Genomic DNA, 22,077 nt, shown 5'->3' on the forward strand with positions numbered 1-22,077 from the left:
ATTATTATTATTAACTCTAGGCTGGGTCAGGTGCTGTACGCGATGGTAGCATCAGAGAATTCCCTGGAAGATATTATCACACAAAGAACAAGTAAAGATCCTGGCTAACTATTTAGGATTAAATTAAATATTGAAAGTCAGCATAAATCCAATCATAGAGATTGGAGGAGAGGGCGAATGGCTGATTCTAGAATGATTGGGAATAAGTTATTACCACTTCCAACACAAAGAATGAATGGCCTTCTCAAAATCCAAATATTTTAGGAGGCCAATTATGACTTGTAAATAGAGACCATAAGCAGGAAACAAGGTTTGGCAACATTTATGCTTATTATGATCAACCTACACAAATCTACTGAAATATAAGGGCTCGCCTATGGGTTTCATTGAAGTGCATCAGGCCCCGTTGGAGAAGTCAACTTGCTTGAAGTGTAAGACTTTATCAGTACAGTAAAAGCTCATTCTTGTCCTCTTATGAGTCTGTTATCCTGGAATCTCTTAAACTGGGGGGAATCTTCTCATGCAGCACAACACATTCTAAATCCGCTCTATTAAGCATAAACCAGAGAGTATGAAAGCCATTTAGGGGACAATCTATGTTACTGAAAACTTTTGCCCATAGAGTGCTATACTGTCTAGAGGAGAGTTTCCCAACCTCAGTAATGCTTAAGATATGTGGACTTCAATTCCCAGAATTCCCCAGCCAACATAGTCTAGACTCAGGGCTTTTCAACCAGTGGTACGGGTACCACCTGTGGTACATTGGCACCTGGCAGGTGGTACGCGACCATCCTAGAAAAGTGGTAGCGGGGGAGGGAATGTTGCAGCATCTCCAGGGTCTTGTGATTTACATTCAGATGCTTGGCAACTGATTCATATTTATGACAGTCACAGTGTCCCAGGGTCATGTGAAGTGACCAAAACCTGCTGCAACCACCCAGCAGACGGGGGGGGGGAATAAAAACCAAACACCCCCCCACCCCACCCCCACTGCCAATCCTCAACTGAAATGCTCACAACAATGAAAACCTCGGACAGGAGGAAGAGCGCCACTGGGTGGGCAGGCAGGTGTCTTGCTCGACTGTGGCTTGGGAGGCACTTTTTTCAGTGCCATTGTAACTTCGAATAGTCACTAAGCAAACTGTTGTAAGTCAATGACTACCTGTACTTTATCACTTTTTTCCTTTTTTTTTTTTTTTTGGTCATCAAGGTTTTGACACCTTGCTAGGCGACTGGTGGTACTCAGATGTTGCATATCCTAAAAGTGGTACAATGGGTGAAAAGGTTGAAAAGCCCTGGTCTAGAGGGTCTCCTTGCCCTGAAATAGCATGCAAACACAATCCCCCATATGATGATTAAAACAAAAAAGAGGGTAAACTAATACATTATGTTTGCTGCTAGCTGCTTCTTTTTCTTTAGAATTCTTTCCTGAGGTTCTGAGAATGAGAATGCCTTGGGCACATGCAAAGTTAATGCACATGTGCATTCTTTGTTTATAGTTGGCTAAGGATTTTTCTCTAGCCTGAGGACACTATTCACACATTCAGAAGTGTGAATAGGATTTTCAGATTAGTAAAGATGATTTTGATCAGCATATCATAAAAATATGCAATAATATTAAAATGTTTATTTCACTTTGCTGAGACTCCCATTCTGCTGTTTCCATACAGGTGTCTTCACACATCAATTCCATCATGTACACAGTATGCTTGATCTGGTCTAATTCTGAATATTACAACATTCCATCCCGGGTCATTGTCATTTTGCAGGAGATTTGTAATCTCTTCATTGAAATGGTATTTCACTGTGAAAATAAACATTCTTAATTGAGAGGGGGTTTTCCTTATCACTCCAATGTTTGCAACCACTGTAAAGGTGCAGGTCTATATATATGTTGTATATAGTATGTTTAAATGCGTATTATGTATGTGTACGCTTTGAGAGCAAGCAACTAAATTTCATTTTTAATGTGTGCCATTGTGCCATTTCTTCTCTCACAAACTCTGCTCTCTACTCTTTGCCATTGCAATTCCATATGCCAATCTAAGACATTTCTACTATACTAAATAGTTCAGTTCCATGCTGAAAAGACTTAAATACCAGTCTAAACAAAGCAGACTTTCATCTGGTAACTATGATACTGAAACAACCCTTCAAGCACGACACAATTGATTGCCAAGCTGTTAATGACATTTCCGTTACACTGTCTGGTTTTATAAGCCCTGCTCATCTTTGCCTCTCTTTCTGTTTAGACACGTAACTTTTTGAGTCCTGAGGAAGTGCTGAAAGGCTTGCAAGGCGAAATTGAGGAGGTTTTGGCAGGAATCAAGGTGGCCATTGCTGTGATTGAGAAACTCTACAAGACCTATGACCTTTGTTCCACAGATATGATGCCTTTTTTTTTTAAGGTTAGCCACAACAGCAGCAACGGAAGACCCGGATGAATCTTAGAGGGAACATTATTGTAACCTTCTCACAGCATGGGAAAGAAGAGGGCGGTTTGCAAAGTATTACACGCATAGGAAGTCCTTAGTAAATGACTATAATTGGCTCTGGGAACTCCACTGCTAAGTGATGTGTTCACAAAGTGAAAAATCACATGACTGTGCCAACATACGATGGCAGTCCTGGCAGTACCAGTTGTTATGCATTCTGTCATATGACCCCAATTTGTGACTTCCTGCTGGCTTGCCCATTGACTTTTCTTCTCAGAAGCCAGGAGTCATAAATGGCAATTCCACGACCACAAAATGGTGCAAATGTCAGAATTGTGTGCCAATTGCCAAGTTCCCAAATTGTCATCATGTGACCATGGGTGCAACTTTGAGGAGCTGTAAATTTCTTCATTCAGCACTGCCTTAGCTTTAAACAGTTGCTGAACAAGTGGACATTAATGGGGGACTACCTCTATACAACATCTGCCTGTACTTCCTTTGGCAGGAAATATCTGTCCTAATGAACTTAAGAGATAAATTGGCAAATGTATCCTGTTGCCAAAAATTCAGCTCCTTAACAGCTCCTTACAATTAAAAAGCAAGATTCTCACAAAAACTTTAACCAGCTTATTTCAAAGAGAAAAGGTATTAGGAAATGGGACAGCTAAACTGGTGAGGCAACATATATTCATCTACCATAATTGGATCATCTTTCTTTCGCCCATGTGCACACCTTGGGAAGAAAGACCATACACACAAATCACATTATTTCATTAAAGATGCCCCCTATGACCACCACAAACATAGGTTGGAAAGAATTTAAGAAGCCACGTTCTGCAAACATTTCCTACATCTTTTTTTTTTTGAGACCTGATATTAGCTCTATTGCAGGAAGGTGGGCAGTAAACGAATTTACTAAATAAAATAAAATATTTTTATTTATGTTTTCAGGATAAAGAACCTCAGTACTGGGAATTTCCCTCTACTCTTGTCTTTACAAGAATGAATTTATTTTTTCACAGACTGAAGACCATAGAGGTAGGAATTAAGTAGCTGCTATAAAATGTGAAACGACTGCAGTAATAATTAGCATAACACTATATACTGTATTCTTATAGAAAAGCAGATTATTTATATAGCATATCAGTAATTATAAAAATCTAAACTTGAAAGTCCTACTCCATTTTTTAAAACTCTGTAATTAGACAAAATTGTTTTGTGGACAATGGCTCTTAAAAAAAATCTGTGAATAACTTGGTTATTTGTCTTTTTAAGGAACTTTATATGACTGCAATTGAATTTCTCAAATTGGAGAAAATTGAACTGGGTGGTGTGAGAGGCAACATCCTAGGGAGTTTGGTGTTCCAAATTTATGAAGAGGTTCTTGAACATGTGAAAGTTTTTGCAGAATGCAAATATGATCCCTTAGACCCAGCAGATGAGGTTGGTTCTTTTTATGATAGAAAACAGATGTACTAATAAAACTGATTAATTATTCACTTAGTACAGGGGTAGTCAACCTTGGCTCTTTTATGACTCGTGGACTTCAATTCCCAGAATTCCTGAGCCAGCTTAGCTGGCTCAGGAATTCTGGGAGTTGAAGTCCACGAGTCATAAAAGAGCCAAGGTTGACTACCCCTGACTTAGTATAACCTAGGAAATCCTGTTGTTTATAATTGCTAGAGCAACAAATGCATTTCTTGTAAGGTAAATTGGGCCAGATGCTTCTCTGATCGGGAGTGAGATTTAATAATTTCTGAAAGTCCACATATATTGATTTTGCCTGATCTAATTTATTCTATTACTTTTTATATTTAAAGCAATTTGATGAAGATTATGCAGATTTTGAGATCAAAATCCAGGATTTGGATAGGCGTTTGGGCACCATTTTCTATCAAGGATTTGTTGACTGTTCCAGTTTTGAATCAGCTGTCAAGGTATTCGTATTCTTTACCTGTTTCTTATCTAAAACACTGGTAGTAGGACAAGTAGCTGCTTCTGTTCTGGACAGAGGAAAACCCTTTTTATGACCAGCTAACCTGGAAGTCTTTTCCAATTCTATCTCTGATCTGAAGAATTGTTTTTCTAATCGGTGGTCAATATGGAATAGCATTACTGTAACTTCTCAGTCTCTTTCAGAATTAAACAGCTCCTAAGATCAATCCCCACCAATATATTTAACTCCACTCTAGCCCTCCAGAGACTGGGTAGACCAGTCCCACTATTGGCTGCCTAGGTTTTTCAGATAGAGAATAATTTACTGACTTGACAAAGGACTGGAAGTATTTCCAGAATTATTCATTTCACAAATCAGAAGAATTCTAATAGCACCTTTCAGAGTAAAAAAATTGATTAGGGAGCATAATTTTCATGAACTATTGTTCACTTCATCAGATGCCAGATTTCTTAAACTGTAGTTCATGAAAGTTTTGGCCATTAAGCAAATTTGTTAGGCTGGAAAGTTGCTACCAGATTTTTTTTTAAACTTTGGATAATATAGACTAATGTGGTTCTCCTCTTACAATATCTGCAATGGGAACCACCAGATTTCTTTCACATAGAATCATGAACTTTATGGATTTTATTAACAATCCAAATCAAGATCCTGGGGCCAAGAAATGGATAAATGAACTCTTGCCATTTCCAACTAATTATAATTAGGATTTCAAAAGATTTATCAGGAGTTAATATAGATTTGAAATGTATGTAAATCTGTTTCTTCATAGTATATTCCATTACTATCATCATCAGTAAAATATAGTTTCTAGTAATGGGCTGTTCTTTTGTTATGTTTAAAATCTATCTTGTCTGATTAGCAGTTTGAGAACACTGATATAAGGGTATCATTTTGAGGAAAACCGTGAAAAATGATGTAGGGTTTACATGCACAAAAATATCAATTCACCCATACTTCTATTACCATTTTTATCCCCATTATATTGGTGGGCAACAAAGGAAACAATGAGTTGTTGCAAAAAGAGTTGGTATTTGGAGTAGAGACAAATTTTGTAAGATGATGCTGAAACTTTTTGTTTTTTTGAAAAAGGAATTGCCTGGCTGAGTTCTGATTGATTTTATGATAGCTACAAAATTTTAGAATTGCTAAAACCCTAAGGGAGCAATAAAGCATTATTACCATGAACGGGGGAAATATATTTTAAAGAATAAACTGTTCGATTCATGCTGCTCAAAGTACATGTTGTGTCCCAGTTTCTTTATGTAGGAAATAGATTCCTAAATGCCAAGCTGTGCAAGGAAAGAGACCAATAGTAGCTTTCACTCTGAATATAGGACAATGGAGGCATTGTTATTGGTGCTGTTGCATTCCTTGCATTCCTCCCATGGTTACCTTGGTTCAATAACTTCTTCAATAACTTGCAAATCCTACTACAGCACAAAAGAAGACAGTGGAACCAATGTTATTTTGTGCAGGCAGTTGGCTCTTTTTGTTACCTTTAAGATTACAATCCTATTTATCCATTTACCTTGCAGGTTAATGCCATTGATATATGGGGATGAAGTAGCATACCAAGAAGTATGACTAGGAAAAACTTCTTAAAGAACCTCAAAAATTTTCTGCAGATGTATATTGAAAGATAAGGGATACATTCCATATATGTATGTGTATATGTATCTACAGACATACTTATTCGTACCACTTTTTTTTCTCCAGCAAATCCATATGTTTTCATCTCTATTGGAACGACCATTGATCAAAGCAGATGCCGCTCCCCATTACGCTACACTTTTGGAGATGTTCAATGTTGAATTGGACAATGCAAAGATTTTGTATGATGCCCAGATAGCTGCTACTAAAACTGGAGATCATGTGCCTCCAATTAGCAAAAATATGCCACCTGTTGCTGGGCAACTGAAATGGGCTTTAGAACTCCAGGAACGATTGCAGATCCCAAGGAAAGAGTTGCATGCCATTGATCATCCGTAAGTAACAATCTGTCATTACCGACTGTCCAGTCTTTAGTAATATTTTCCCTGGAGTAGAATTACAGGCTATTAGCTTTGTTCAGGCTAATGTTAATTAAATTCTATTTCCCTTCTGGAACTGAGGGATTTCTTTCCTCTTTGCAGGGTAATGGTCAGTTCTGAAGCCAAACTGATATATGGAAAGTACGATGAGATGATACGTTTGCTGAAAGGTTACCGTGAAAGAATTTATGCAGAGTGGATCGCCAGAGTTGACAGAGAATGCCAGTTTAATCTAGAACAACCACTGATCCAAAGAGATCCAGAAACAAGACTTATTAGTGTCAACTTCAGCAAAGAGGTTGGTAAATAATGCAGAAGCGTGCTAGCATCATTTCAGTTCGATGGTCAGCTTGACTGCAAGTTTTTAGTCTTCTCCAAAATGGCAGACTCCAGATATACAGGACCCCTGATTCTCAGCCAGCACTGACTATTCTGTCTGGGAATGATGGGCATGATCCAGCATCTATGTACGATGCTTCTTTAGTACAGGTAGTCCTGGATTTACAATATTTCATATAATGACCATTTAAAGTCACAACAGCATGGAAAAAAGTGACTTATGAGACGGTTGCAGCATCCCCATGGTCACATGATCAAAATTCAGATGCTTGGCCACTGACTCAAATTTATGACGGTTGCAGTGTTCCAGGGTCATGTGATCAACTTTTGCGACCTTCTAACAAGCAAAGGCCATGAGGAAACCAGGTTCATTTAACAACCTTGTTACTAACTTAACAACTGCAGCGATCCACTTAACAACTGTGGCAAGAAAGATTGTAAAATGGGGCAAAATTCACTTAATAACTGTCTCGCTTAGCAACAGACATTTTGGGCTCAATTGTGGTCATAAATGGAGGATTGACCGATCCTAATAAAATCTTTCCCAAAATGATAATCTGTTACATAGCAGAAAGAGTATCCTTACTGGATTTTGAAATTAATTCTGTTTAAAGAAGATTAATTAGGTTGCTTATGAGCTTTCAAACTTCACAGGACCTTGATTGTACCAGTAAACCAGGTGATATGTTCTTTATTTGATTACTGAGTATCCAAAGTCTTTTGCTACTCAATAAAACCTGTAAGAATTCCTTATACAGGCTAAGGAGGAGATGGGCTTTAGCTACTATCATCATAGTCTAACTCCCGGATTTGGATCCTCATAGCTGTTCTTTGCACTGAAAGGGAAACTTCTTCAACAACGTGAATAGCAATCAGACTTAAATATTAGCCACACACAGCTTTATGTAGAAATGGAATTGAACTTATTTGAACATTATAGGAATGGATAGAACTAGATTGGTTTATCCCTGTTCATTTACTTACTCCCTGTTGTGTTACAAGCATATCCAGCCAATAGCCCATCACATTTTTAGTTCAATTTTGTTTTCTACATTTGGAAAAGCACTTATTTTTCACTGCTGCATTCCTATACAGCTCATAGCTGTTCTCCGTGAAGTCAAGTACCTGAACTTTCAGCAGCAAAAAGAAATTCCAGACAGTGCTGGCAGCCTCTTCTCTCAGAACGAAACTTTGCAGAAGTTTGTGGACAACTTAGATCTCATTGTTGGCTGGTACAATAAGGTATTTATTGATCAGCTGCCTGATTGTAAATCACACTCCTTCACTAGAAATAGAGGTCAGTATGGCTAACAATAAAATGGAGATAAAATAAAGTTGGAATTAAAGCATTAAGATTCATAAAGGTTCAAAGAAAGACATTAATTGTAGCAAATGTACCAATCTTTTTTTCCAACAGCTTGTGAATTTAAGGTCAAATAGTTTGTCTTAATCAAAATGTGTTTGTCCAACAGTGGAATGGGTACTATCTTCCCTAGCGATTCATTCTTGATTTAGCAACCACTGAGAAAGCCCTCTCTATGGATGAAAGGTCCCAAGGATCTTAGAAAGTAGGTAAACTCTGTTGTCTTTCAGATAGGCCTCAAGACAACTAATAGTTCATAAACAGTCTTTGAGCTGTGGGAATCTAATAGAAATAATTTAAATCCATCTTGCTGAGTTGAATCAATTTCATTAGTTCTTAATCAGTAGAAGCTCTGAGTCACAATAAGCGATGGTCTGAATAATGATTCATTTCTTAGGCAATGATCAGTCCATCGCAACAGAATTATTAAACCTAAATTTTATGCCATCAAACACAGAAAACTGGAATCAAATATACTTTGATAGATAAATAGTACCAGAGGCTAATTTGGACAGGCCACATAATCCTGAGCCCCATTTTATACAGTAGTTTAGATAGAGCAAATGCTAAATCTACCCAAAAAATGCAAGGCTAGAGAACTCTGGTACATTTCTCAGACTACACATTCATATATTGGAAAGGGAGGCTGGACAAAATCTCTATCCCAAACACACACAAAATGATGACAGATGACAGATCATTGGAAATCTGCCTCCCTGTTGCCCAGATATTGTCTGCTGATGCATCCAGCTAAGCTTGAAGAAATTAATTCTCCAAATGTCTCTGTGATGCAGAATCATTCAGAATCCAGACCTGAGTGGCTATTTTTCAGTGCCCTGAATTGGCATTCAGCAATAAAATACTCAACTCAGAGAAGTCTTATCAAGACAGTGGGAGTAATCAAATATTGTTGCAACTATCTCCCGATGTCGTGTTTTCTTTTTGCTTTTCGTTATAATCTTAGCAGCTTCCCATTTTCTTCCTCTGTTCCTTTTTTTAAGACAGATCCCTCCTTCCTTTAATTCCAGTAGATTATAAAGTTGGCACAACATATCTTTCTTTGTCAGGAAACAAGGAGGAATGATTTCATGTATCCATCCGTTCATTATGTGAATAAATTGGAAGGTATTATAATTGGCTCATGAGGCATTACTTAGATTGTCCTTTGAAAAAAGCAACAGCCTGTTTCTTTCAGAGTTCAGCCCTGCAAATAAAACTTGTACTGTATATAAGTCTGCAAGCTACGCAGGTTTTCTTAAACTTGCTGAATATTTAGAATAAGGGCTAAAACAAAATATGCCGCTATCAAGACAATACCATATGCAGTATCCATAAAACGAATTAAGAATGCATTCTGAAATAAACTATTTATTTTTATTTGATCTATCCATTTTTAGATCAAGAGAACAATTTTGCCAGTAGAACTTCCTCTGGTCAAAACTGAGCTGGAAGAAATTGATGTTGGTCTACAGAAAGCTGAGACCAATGTGTTTTGGAGTAATGAAGGTACATTTATCTATTACAAGCTGGGATCTGCCCTGAAACTCATTATTTCCAAACTGGGGGGGGAGTATGCCTCCAAATATCAGTACCAGGAACCAAGAGCAGGAGAGGGATAATTTTTGTGTCTCTTTCTTGCAAGGACAACCAGAGACATTTCATTTGCTTAGAAGGGCCAGCAGTGCCATTCTTCTGTTCTTATGGCCTGTTGTTTCTAGCATCATGATACCAGATGTATTTCAGCGAAGAAAGTATGGGAATTGGATATTAAATCCATGGGAAAGTGTAGATTCTAGCTACTAACTAAGTTTCCCTTCCATTGCCCATCCAGGTGTTATGGATTATATTCAAGAGATGAGAAATGTTTTATATGATTTAGAGACAAGAATTCAAAAAACAAAATTAAATGTGGAGAATATCGGACAGCTTATGCAAGTGAGTAAGGCATTGCTACCAGACACTTAAAAAAAAGAAGGTTCCTTGATTTTAGTTTTAATTTTGTTCTGCTACAGATTTGTGACAGCTGCTGTGAAAGAATTTCCTATCCTGTTTCTTTAAAAAAGGAGGTTCCTTTATGTTAGTTTTAACAGAATAGGTTAACAGAATTGGAAGGGACCTTGGAGATCTTCTAGTCCAAACCCCTGCTCAAGCAGGAAACCCTATACCAGGGGTGTCAAACTGCCAGTCTGTGGGCCAGATGCGTCACAACGAAACCGCGCCCACCCCATTGCCGGCAATGGGGAAAAAGCTCCGATACGTCGCGTGACATCATATGATGTCGCAAGTTTGACATGTCTGCCCTATAACCATTCCAGACTAGTGACTGTCCAGTCTCTTCTTAAAACCCTCCAGTGATGGAGCACCCACAACTTCTGAATGCAAGCCATTCCATTGGTTAATTGTTCTCACTGTTAGGAAATTTCTCCTTAGTTCTAGGTTGCTTCTCTTCTTGATTAGTTACCATCCATTATTTCTTGTTTTGCCTTCTGGTGCGTTGGAAAATAAGTTGACCCCCTCTTCTTTGTGGCAGCCCCTCAAATATTGGAACACTGCTATCATATCACCCCTATTCACTAGACTAGAAAACCCAATTTCTGCAACCGTTGTTCATATGCTTTAGCCTCCATCCTTCTAATCATCTTTATTGTTTTATTCTGCACTCTTTACAGAGTCTCTACATTTTTTTTATAATATGGCGACCGTTTTATAAAGCCTTAGTAAGACCACACTTAGAATATGGTCTTACTAAGCCTTTATAAAGCGTTACTAATACTTCACGTGATCTTGATTCTATCCCTCTCTTAATGCAACCTAGGATTGCATTGGCTACAGATTTATTTGTGACAGCTGCTGTAAAGGAATTTCTTCCCATCCTGTTTCTTCTTACAGGAATGGTCAGCTAGTCCTTTGTTTGAAAGGAAAGACAACAAAGAGACAGCTCTTCTTGATCTAGATGGAAGACAAACAAATATAAACAAACGCTATGCAGCCATCAAAGATGCTGGGCAGAAGATCCAGAGTATGGTGGAGGTATGAAGGAGAGAGAGAAAGATAGTTTTCACAGTAATGTGGACCATTTGTTGAATATTACATTTGTCAACAGTACTAGTTTTTACACACCTTCAGGAACATAGGAAGTTGTCTTACCAAATCAGATTGGCTTCATCTCTTTCAGTATTGATTGTAGTATTGCCTCCATTGGTTGATTTTTATGAATCTTACTTAGATACACCAAGGATTAAATCCAAGATTTTTTTGCATATAAAGTATATGCATTATTGTTGAGCTCCAGCCCTTCTTTTACACCCTATGTGACTGCAATCAAGTACTTATATAATATGTTAAGAATGCTTACTTTTGAAATTACATCATTACTAGTACTTTTGGAAGTTTTTCCTCAGTGGAGGATGTTAGCCTGAAATATGTACTGTATACTCCTTGTAAAGTGTGAAGTACCAAGCTGAAATACTTTTGGAGGTAGCAAACAACAATATTTATTTTAAGTGATTGATTTAGAACATTTCTAGTCTTCATTTTGAAGATTCATAAAGCACTTTACAAAATGATTTTAAAATACTCAAGTAGCTGTAAAGTGTGCTCAAACAATATAAGTGGTCCAGCCTAATGAATAACTGTTATTTTGCTAATTGATTTTTTTATAAAATGACTTTTAAAAACCAATTGGCATTATGTAGATGCTTAACCTGAAGACAAGCTTACTGTATATCACTGGAGCAACTACTGAGAAAATCATGCCGATGCCTTACACTATATCTACCAGTACTCTGAACTGCAAAGTAAATCCTTGAATAACATTGAATTCATATTCACAGGAGGGTCAAGTAAAAAGGAGCTGTGGATTTAAATCTGTTTTTAATATGTAACCTCTCCCAGCCAAATAATTTTTATTCAGCCTCAGATTTCCATTTCTAACATTCCAGATAAAGTGCTTGTATTCATGAATGAAAGGAACATGATAAGTATTAAATAGTATTATTTATTTATTTATGTGCCATTAAGTTCCATTAATGGCATCAGAGAGGCATAATATTTTCTGGGTTTTCTATAAGTGGACCTTTAAGAATATATATATTTCAGCCGCAATTGTCCATTTAGCAAATGGCAGTGACACTGTGGTTTAGCTGTTCTTTGCATTCTAGCTCTGTTCCTGAAGTGACATTGTAAAAGTGATTGCAGTACAAGGAAAGTTTACAATATAGATTTGGAATTTCTCTTTTCTTGATCATATTCTTTCTGCTCTCATGAAGCCAGATCAGAGCCATGTTACTCAAAGCAGTTCCTTAAAGTTCCAGGTGGCTTCTTCCAAGAAAGAGGATACTGGTTTGTATTAAATGTCCATAGCTTAATCTATAAGTAGGAACTGCTATAAGTAAAATTGAGATGTACATCTCAAATGTGAGTTTGCTTGATCTGTTATTCAGAAGTGTACTTCTGATAGGCTATGTAAGATATAAAAGGCATGTTATGGCCTATAAACCATATATGTCCTAGAGATGCCCAATTTGAACAGGCCTGCAAAACAAAGTTGTATCCTCTGGCTTTTGTTCTCTACCAAAAATTGATACTCCTACTTTATCTTGTCTATTTTTCTTTTCTTTTGTTAGATGTTTAAAAAGCTAAGAAAACCATCCACGCTTTTTCAATCTTCTTCTTGTCCCATGTTTGTTTTGGACCCTCATCCCTTCTCTGTATAATGGCAGAGCTGCCTGAACATTCTTCTTTTGTATCAATCATTTTTTAATTCAATCCAAGTTTATGTAGCATTCATTCAGTCTTGACCTAGCTCTTCTTGTTTTACCACACTATTTTTAAGTTCCTATTTTCACTGCATTCAGCTTACTTTCTCCTGACATATCCAACTCTTAGGAAAGTAGGCAGAAATACAGTTGTATATACAACTGTTTTTGCTTCTTTAGACAAGCATTCTTTGCAACAGTTCACATATTATGTACTACCCACTGCCAGGCATAGATGCTATATTTTATGTAAACTGCATAGTCATTCCATAAGCAAATCATTTTTATATTTTAATATTCTTGTAGTTATCCTATCTACACCACCAACCAGGCAATTTTTCAGTGTTCTTGCAGCGTGTATTATTTCCTTTTTATTCATTTTTTTATACCAGCACTTATAAAATTCATTTCAAGTCTACTTTTCAACATATCACTATTATTCCTGTGAGAATCTCTAAAATATTCCTTTTCCCTCACTTAATTATCACCCTGAATTTCCTCCATTTATTTTTAATTCCATCCACTTTGCTGCAGGCTCCATATTTGCCCCTCATGGCCTACTTCAAAAATAGTTCCTATTTTCCATCAAAATTGCTGTTTTTTTCACTGCTTCTTTTATTGTTAAACATTCTCCACTTTACTTGATAAAGATCTTTGCACATTTTTCTCTCCGAATACATTATACAATATATTTCTCTCATTCTCTCTCTCTCTCTTTTTTTTTTTTTGCAGCCATCATTCCTATGCATGGAGATTTTCACTTCACCATTCCAGGGGCCTTTTTTTCCGTACTGCTGTGGCATCTCCTTTTCTTCCACAGAGCTTCCCTTTTTCTCTGCCCATCATTCATTCATTCTGCTTAGAGATCTGTCTACTAATATTTTCTTATCCTTTCTTTTTCTGCAGCCATTTGAATTTCAATACTTTTATCTCCTTTCTTTTTCTTCCTTAATCATTTTTGTCCAAGAACCACAAATGATATCAACAAAAGAGAGAGAGAGAGCTCTCTCAGGGACATTCTAACCCTTTATCTCCTTATATTCTTCATTATTACTCTCAATTTTTCATCATAAATAATAAAATTGGTCACAGCAGTACCACATGCTGCACTCCCTGTTAGCATATTTTGGTCAGTCTGCCAGAAGCGCAATGAAGGCCTGGTTTTAATCCAAAAATGCTTGTGTTGTGGTATCTACCTCAGATTTCTAATCTAGAAATTGTCTTGCAAATCAGTGTAAAGCTAACAGCATTCCCCCCCCAGTTAAAAAGTACAGACAATGCTCTGAGGGGAGCATGCCCTACTTTAAAAACAGAAATGTTACAGAAGGAGTTCCTGTCTGGGAGAGAAAAAACAATGCCCTAAATGCACTACATGGTAAATAATTTGTTATACAGGTAGTCCTCGACTTATGACCACAACTGAACTCAAAATTTCTGTTGTTAAGTGAGATATTTGTTAAGTGAGCTTTGCCCCATTTTACGACCTTTCTTGCCTCAGTTGTTAAGTGAATCACTGCAGCTGATAAGTTAGTAACTCGGTTGTTAAATGAACCTGGTTTCCCCATTGACTTTGCTTGTCAGAAGGCCACAAATATGATCACATGACCTTGAGACACAACAATGGTCATAAATATGAACCAGTTTCCAAGCATCTGAATTTTGATCACAACATCAGGGAGATGCTGCAAAGGTTGTAACTGTGAAAAACCATCATGAGTCACTTTTTTCAATGCCGTTGTAATTTTGAATGGTCACTAAAAGAACTATTATTAGTCAAGGACTACCTGTATTTATTTGGTTCTGCCATCATTGTTGATGCAGAGCCATATGTGATGTGATATGCTTAAATTGAGCATATTTTTAATCTCTTAGTTCTCTTCCATAGTTTCTCTTTACTGAATACATATTGGAAATTACATCATGCGTGTGTGTGTGTAAATTCTCGTTACTGAAGTATTGCTGAGTGACTCTTTTTATGACTATTAAAGCAATTACTATTGACAGAAAGGATCTGATTAAACCTGATTCATTGCTTCTCCGAAATATTTTCTTTTCTATCTCCAGGAAAATGCAGAGTTGTTCAAGGCTGACAAGACAACTGTAATATGGTCTCATTATGTAGAATACATAGATGAAATAATCTTAGATGGATACTTTAAGTTTATACGCAAATCACTGCAGTTTCTACTCAGCAATATGGCAGCAGATGTAAGTAAATGAAACTTCAGAAGTATTTTTTTTCTTTAATGCAACCTTTAAAACACAAAGGTATTAATGGGCACAATCTTGCATTTGTTACTAATTTGAAGATGTTTGCATCAATAAATTAAAACTCTGTGTTCAAAGACAGTTTTTTAGTATAGGTAGTCCTTACTTCTGACCACCAACTAAGCCCAAAATTTATATTGTTAAATAAGACATTTGTTAAGTGAATTTTGCCCCATTTTACAACTTTTCTTGCTACAGTTGTTAAATGAATCACAACAGTTGTTAAGTTAGTGACATGGTTGTTAAGTGAACTGGGCTTCCCCATTGATTTTACTTATCGGAAAGTCACAAAAAGTGATCATATGAGCCTGGGACATTGCGACTGTCATAAAAATATGAGTCAGTTGCCAATCATCTGAATTTTCATCACGTGACCACGAAGGTGCTGCAACGGTCATAAGCGTGAAAAACAGTCAGAAGTCATTTTTTTTCCAGTGCCATTGTAATTTTGAACGGTCACTAAATGAACTGTTGTAAGCCGAGGACTACCTGTAAAAGTCAATTAAGCAAGATGTGTTCATGCCCACCTGCTGGTATTTTGTAATGAGCCAACAGAGCAATCCAAACCTTTTCAAATGGCATTCTCTGAGGTCTTACATGGGTTCAGAAGTGTCCTGTTCCCAACTCTGAAGAGGTGTGCTATTGCTTGTGCATGTGTACACATACACACACACTCATACACAATTGCTGTTTAATAATCCTCAAAAGGGCACACTGATGCAAGAGCAATTTTGGATTTACTGGATTCAAAGCTCGTTTTCTCTTCTATGTAGCCCACAATTCTTATCCACTCCAGGTAATTGCATGCATATTCCCCTCCCACTGAGACCTATGGGAACTATTCTTTTGAAAACTGTGGAGGTGGGGAGAAAAGTACTGTATGTCCTGCTGCTCCCCACTATTTCTCTTCCCTCATTTTACAATTGTTCTGCAGTTTATTATTATCATTCTCAACCAAACTGAATAACAGATATCGGAAGGATTCAAAATGCAAATAAAGAAAAGGGATATATAAAAAAGAGAATTTTCTTTTGAATCCATAAACATACTGGTTTCTTGATGTACCTGCTGATTACATTGTCAGATACTTAAAAATGATTTAATACAATTTCAGTGAAAGCAAGTCTGCTTTATACATTGAAAATAGGACCATAACAATAAAGATAGGACCAAGGGACTGGTGAGCTTGTAGAAAAGGGAAAAACTTATTTTGAACATGAGACTGAAAACTGGCAAATGAAAACTGCGCCAATGTGCTTTCAGGCCAATGTTGCCCCCTTATTTGAAGTACGGATGGAGTTGTATAAAGATGACTTAAGGTATCGTCCATCGCTGGAAGTGGGAGCAGAACACGGTTTTTTGGAAATGGTAGAAAACTTAATGAATGATATCTACGATACAGCAAAGCTTATACCCCGACTGGCTGAAGGGAAACTTAGCTATAAGGTTAGTCCCAATCTATGGATCTTTTTTTCACCTGAATAAATCTAGAACAACTGATAACCACTCAGGCAAGAGTTGACTATTATTCTGGTTCAAAATGCCTCGAGGACATCAAACTAGGTTCCACCTGGCTTTACACAACTTTCTTATTGTTTGTGATGGGGCAAAGAAAGAGCAGTGAATATTTATATTTTAAAGAACTGTTAAACGTGCCCTCTCCCCCAATTTCTGCATACCTATTTTGAAGAGAGAACCGTGCAGTGATATATCTAGGGTTGAAAATGAAGATTATAACCAGTGGTGGGATTCAAATATGTGAACAACCGGTTCTCTGTGTGGATGCCGCTTCCTAAAGTCCATTCTGGGCCTGGGCAACAAAAAATTAGCTACTGGTTCTGCCAAAGTGGTGCGAACTGGCTGAATCCCACCACTGATTATAACCCATGTCCCTACAATGTCTGTTTAGGCAATTTCTAATTGAGCATCCAAGGAACTGCAATTAATGGGCACAGTAGCAAGCAGGCCCAGTAACAGTTCGCAAATCATGAGTGTTGTATATTGGTATTAATGCTCATTGTGACATCCTTCTCTTTTTACTTTTTTTTTTAAAAGGAGGGTTGAGTCAAAAGACAGCTCACTGGTCATCATCATCATGATGGTAGTGGTGATGATTTCCTGTGGGAAGGTAGTATTGCAGACATTCTTCATTCTGTTCCCAAAATAATTGTGTGAGCTGGGATGAGAAAGAGCAATGGGTGAAGAGTGATGCAATGAGCTCCACGATTGAGTGGGAACCTGAACGTGGACCTTCCCTGTTCCCTAATTCAACAGCTTTAGCAGTATATTACAGTAACTATTTTGCAAAAAAAAATCCTCTTTTACTATTAAAAACATATTATCCTTTGCAATATTTTCAAGTAATGCACGTTGGGGCCCCTAGGGATCTTTCCCCATTTGATTTATAATTTTTGTTCCCAGATAGAGATTTCCTGAAAATTTCTCCTATGGTTAAAAACAAAAATGCAGGAACAGATAGGCACTATGAAAGAAGTAACACAAGCTCTTTCTCAGTAGATAGCAAAGAAGCAACTGTCATATAGAACCCCGGAATACTCTAATTATTAGGTAACAAATAAATAAACGTTCATTTAATACAACACATGACTTCTTTTTTACAGGAGGCAACTAGTTAGTTTGTATAATTATCTAATGCCAGTATGGTCCTTGATGTTTGCAGACTGACTTGGAAGATATGGGAGAACTAATAGAGATGCGGGAGGAAGTGGCAAACATTGTGGTGAATGCCATGAAGCAGGGCGAGGAATATCAAGACTCCTTTGAAAAATACTCCTACCTTTGGATGGATGATCCCCAGGAATTCATGCAGCGCTTCCTCACTTTTGGCCATGCTCTCACACAGGAGGAGCTTGAATCTCACGCGGAAGAGTATTTGCCACATGTTGCACCCACTCTTGAGCAATTCCAGCTACAGGTTAGAAGAGGAGGGGATGGATATGTCAAGGGAGACTTTCATTCTTTATCTGGCTAAACCAGGGGTAGGCAACCTTGGCTCTTTTATGACTTGTGGACTCAACTCCCAGAATTCTGTGATTGAAGTCCATGAGTCATAAAAGAGCCAAGGTTGCCTACCCATGGGCTCAACCATAGAGTGTAATACTATGGGGATATCTCCTACCCTGTTTCCTTAACCCTGTAATAGCCAAATCACTGCTAATGGGGGTGTGTAAATAATACATATTGTCAGTGCTTTTTTTGTAAAAAAAAAAAAAAAAGGTGCCAGAACTCACACACGTCATATAACCCGCCTTGCCTACCCTACAAGGTTGCATCCAAAAAAGGTGCCAGAACTCTGTTCTGGGCGTTCTATGAGAAAAAAAGCCCTGCATCTTGTGCAGTAGTAGGATTCAAATATGTGAACAACTGGTTCTCTGTGTGGATGCTGCTTCCAGAAGTCCATTCTGGGCCTGGGTAACAGAAAATTAGCTACTGGTTCTGCAGAAGTGGTGCGAACTGGCTGAATCCCACCACTGATCTTGTGTCTTCTTTCAGTGGCTTCATTTCAATCATTCTCTTTCTATCTCTCTGTTCAGCCCTATTTGTTTTATAATGCCCCAAATCTGATTCTTAGAATATTGTCTCCTATCTTTGGTCTGTAAGATTGATTTTAATAAGAATGTGCATCTAGTGTCTCTTCTAATTTCTACATTTTAATAATGGTCACCACATAAATTATACAAATGCCCAATGGTGTTTTTTTTAACCTGAAAATTGTTTTGTCCTCAATACCTGTGCTTTCTTTTCTTCATCTTTTGTAAAGTATTTTTGCTAATCATCCACAACCAGAAGAGGGTGCTCTGTCCCTAGAAAAGATAGCCTCCCCCCCCCCACTTTTCAATTCTGCAGCAGTAATGGGAAGTTGACTATGCAGACTTTGTAGCACACATTTATACTCCAGTCACCTGTATGTCCTCCATACAGGTGACTAACTCTGAAAGAGTTAGAAAAGATAGGCAGCAGGAAGGTGTATGTAGAAATCCTACTCTACTAGGTCCATTTCTGTTCTGAACTTTTTTTTTTTTGTTTCCTAGATTGATACGTATGAAAAACTGTATGAAGAAGTGTCCAAGTTTGATAATACCAAAGTGTTCAATGGTTGGCTGCAAAGTGACTGTCGGCCCTTCAAGCAAGCACTCCTGAACACTATCAAACGCTGGAGCTTAATGTTCAAGCAGCACCTCATCAATCATGTCACTAATAGGTAGGATGGGAAACTATTTTGACAATTTCCAAACATCTGATAACACAACTCTCCCCCCCCCCCAATATGGATGTGTTCAAGGCAATCACAGTGATTACGTTCAGAAACTGGCTACTTGTAATTAGGAAGCCCACAAGTAGGACATGGGTGTAATAACACCTCTCCCACTTGAATTAGCTATCAACTGTACTGAATAAACACGCCAACTCTGATTGTGAAAATGTCACACAATATGATAGCTAGTAATTTCTGATGGCCTTATCCTTTGTCAATTTGTCTAATCTAGTTCTAAAGCTATCTGAGTTAGTAGCCGCTTCCACATGTTGTGGGAGGCAGCACCAAATTTAATTATGTGCCTTTTTTCTATTCTGTATCTCCAACTATCACTGGATGATTCCAGTGTTGGGATTAAAAGTTAGACCTCTGGAAAAAAAAATCTTCCTCCCCCAGATGTCTTCTCTCAGCAGAGAAAGACAGAAAACATGGCTAGGCTAAGAAGATGAGACAGCATGTTGCCTCTCAGATAAAAAAAAAATTACTCTGTCTCAGAAGGTATCATTGCTTTCTATGACAAAAGGAAACACTACTGACTATGAAAGCTGAAGATGTAAGTTTATTGGTGTTTATATAAAACCACTTTTTTAATTTGCTGTAAAATAGACTAACATGGCTACTCCTCTAAAGTTCAAATCAATGTTATTTCTGCATTGAAGGAAGCATTGAAGAGAGCCAGAATATCACTTTTCTGCCCTTTATAGCCTTCAAGAGCTTGCTACTTTCATGAAAGAGGCAAATGCAGGCTTAACTAAACCAGTAAAAGAAGGTGACTACGATGGGCTTGTTGAAGTGATGGCACACTTGATGAAAGTCAAAGAGAGACAAGTAGCTACTGACAATATGTTTGAGCCCCTAAAGCAGACTATTGAATTACTAAAATTGTATGGAGAAGAAATGCCTGAAGAGATCCATATGCAGTTGCATGTAAGTATACCAGCAGTAATTTTAACTAGATACAATTAGCCATTAGTTATCTTTTTTTTTAAAAAAAAAAATACTTTGGATATAGTATAAAATGGTAGGATTCCTTTTGTACAATATAAACAATCCCAAACATCAAATGTTTTTATATTTCCTATATGTTGGAATAGAAAGAAGTGCAGAACATTTAGAGAAAAAATAATTTAGGAAAGTAAATACCTAATAAAACTTTAAATTTACACAATCTGCAGGGATCCATTCTATAATTCTGTTTCAACTGTCTGAGATCCAGTGTGATCTGTCATAGATGTTGTATTGTGTACCCGTTTCTTTACTGTTAACTCTGCTGAAATCGGTATTCAAAAAGTCACAAATATAAATCGACCAAGTCCTCAATAAATTTTACATCCTCTTATTTAGCTATCTGACTTCTTTATTTTCTTTTTTTCTCCTCATATTACCTATAATAGTCTGTATTTATTTCTCTCATCCAAAGGTCTCTCACAGCTGCATGAATAAAATGTCTACTTTTATTTTTTAATGTTATATTTTTTGTCTTTTAGGACTTGCCAGAACAATGGAACAACACCAAAAAGTTGTCCTTCCAAGTCAAACAAAATGTGGCTCCTCTGCAAGCCAGTGAAGTCACAATCATCCGAAGGAAATGCCAACAATTTGAGGTATGTTTTATGATTAAGGTCCAACTTTGCTCAAACTCCCTCAAGTAACAATGGATACAACATAGATTAAGCAACATAGATTAAGGAAAGACACTTAAGATGGATACTTGCCACCCACTTGGCGGCAAGGTCCCGTTCCACGAGAGGGCCCCTTTTCCGACACTTATTTTCCAACCCTTCTGGGGGTTTGGGGTTTCCACTCATTAAAATTCTTGGGGAGAAAAGGAAACACCACCAGTTTGGGACGGTCTCTTGGACCAGCAGATTGCATCAGCGCAAGAGATTCGGAGCCAGGCTGCAAAAAATCAAAACAATAAAAAAACGAGACTTTTCAGTACAGATAGTTCTCGACTTACAACAATTCGTTTAGTGACCATACAAAGTTCAACGGCACTGAAAAAAGTGACTTATGACCGTTTTTCATAATTATGACGTTTTCAGCATCCCCGTGATCATCTGATCAAAATTCAGATGCTTGGAAACTGGTTCATATTTATGATCATGGCTGTGTCCCAAGATCATGTGATCTCTTTTGCGACCTTCTGACAAGCAAAGTCCATGGGGAAGCCAGATTTACTTAACAACTGGTTATTAACTTATCAGCTGCAGTAGTTCACTTAACAACTGAGGCAAGAAAGGTCGTAAAATGGGGCAAAATTCACTTAACAAATGTCTCACTTAACAACAGAAATGTTGGGGTCAACTGTGGTCGTACATCAAGGACTATCTGTGTTCCTTTGCTGCTGTCCGGTGGGTGCCCTACTTTGTACACATTGAGGTTGGCTATTTTGCTGCCTTTGCTCCCCTCTGCCTGCATCTGACTGCCATGCCACCCACTGAGCGCTCTACATGTAATGCCAGGTCCGTGGTAAATAAGGCCCCCCTCATACAAGATCTTATTTTAGAGGGGGGCGCGGACCTGGCGGGTATCACTGAGACCTGGCTGGGCGTTGAGGGAGGAGTCCCTCTTGTAGACATCTGCCCGCCGGGTTTTCAGGCATTTCATCAGCCGAGGACCCGGGGTAGGGGCGGGGGGGTAGCGGTCATT

General features: G+C 37.8%; 1 protein-coding gene across 1 annotated transcript in view; it reads left to right on the top strand.

Moving 5' to 3' along the window:
* The first annotated feature begins 1,349 nt into the window (after positions 1-1,349).
* DNAH17 (dynein axonemal heavy chain 17) overlaps positions 1,350-22,077 on the top strand; it is a 108,869-nt gene continuing 88,141 nt past the window's right edge. The window contains exons 1-17 of the mRNA XM_015818888.1: positions 1,350-1,796; positions 2,253-2,408; positions 3,387-3,473; positions 3,711-3,878; positions 4,256-4,372; positions 6,109-6,377; positions 6,525-6,720; positions 7,857-8,003; positions 9,522-9,630; positions 9,956-10,059; positions 11,014-11,154; positions 14,946-15,089; positions 16,413-16,595; positions 17,830-18,084; positions 19,202-19,371; positions 20,130-20,352; positions 20,913-21,029. Coding sequence (XP_015674374.1) covers positions 1,695-1,796; positions 2,253-2,408; positions 3,387-3,473; positions 3,711-3,878; positions 4,256-4,372; positions 6,109-6,377; positions 6,525-6,720; positions 7,857-8,003; positions 9,522-9,630; positions 9,956-10,059; positions 11,014-11,154; positions 14,946-15,089; positions 16,413-16,595; positions 17,830-18,084; positions 19,202-19,371; positions 20,130-20,352; positions 20,913-21,029 — 2,688 coding nt within the window. The 5' untranslated portion in view covers positions 1,350-1,694. The remainder of the gene's footprint in view (positions 1,797-2,252; positions 2,409-3,386; positions 3,474-3,710; positions 3,879-4,255; positions 4,373-6,108; positions 6,378-6,524; positions 6,721-7,856; positions 8,004-9,521; positions 9,631-9,955; positions 10,060-11,013; positions 11,155-14,945; positions 15,090-16,412; positions 16,596-17,829; positions 18,085-19,201; positions 19,372-20,129; positions 20,353-20,912; positions 21,030-22,077) is intronic.

Source organism: Protobothrops mucrosquamatus, unplaced genomic scaffold (assembly GCF_001527695.2).
Source record: "Protobothrops mucrosquamatus isolate PMUCROS unplaced genomic scaffold, P.Mucros_1.0 scaffold814, whole genome shotgun sequence".
Classification (NCBI taxonomy): domain Eukaryota; kingdom Metazoa; phylum Chordata; class Lepidosauria; order Squamata; family Viperidae; genus Protobothrops; species Protobothrops mucrosquamatus.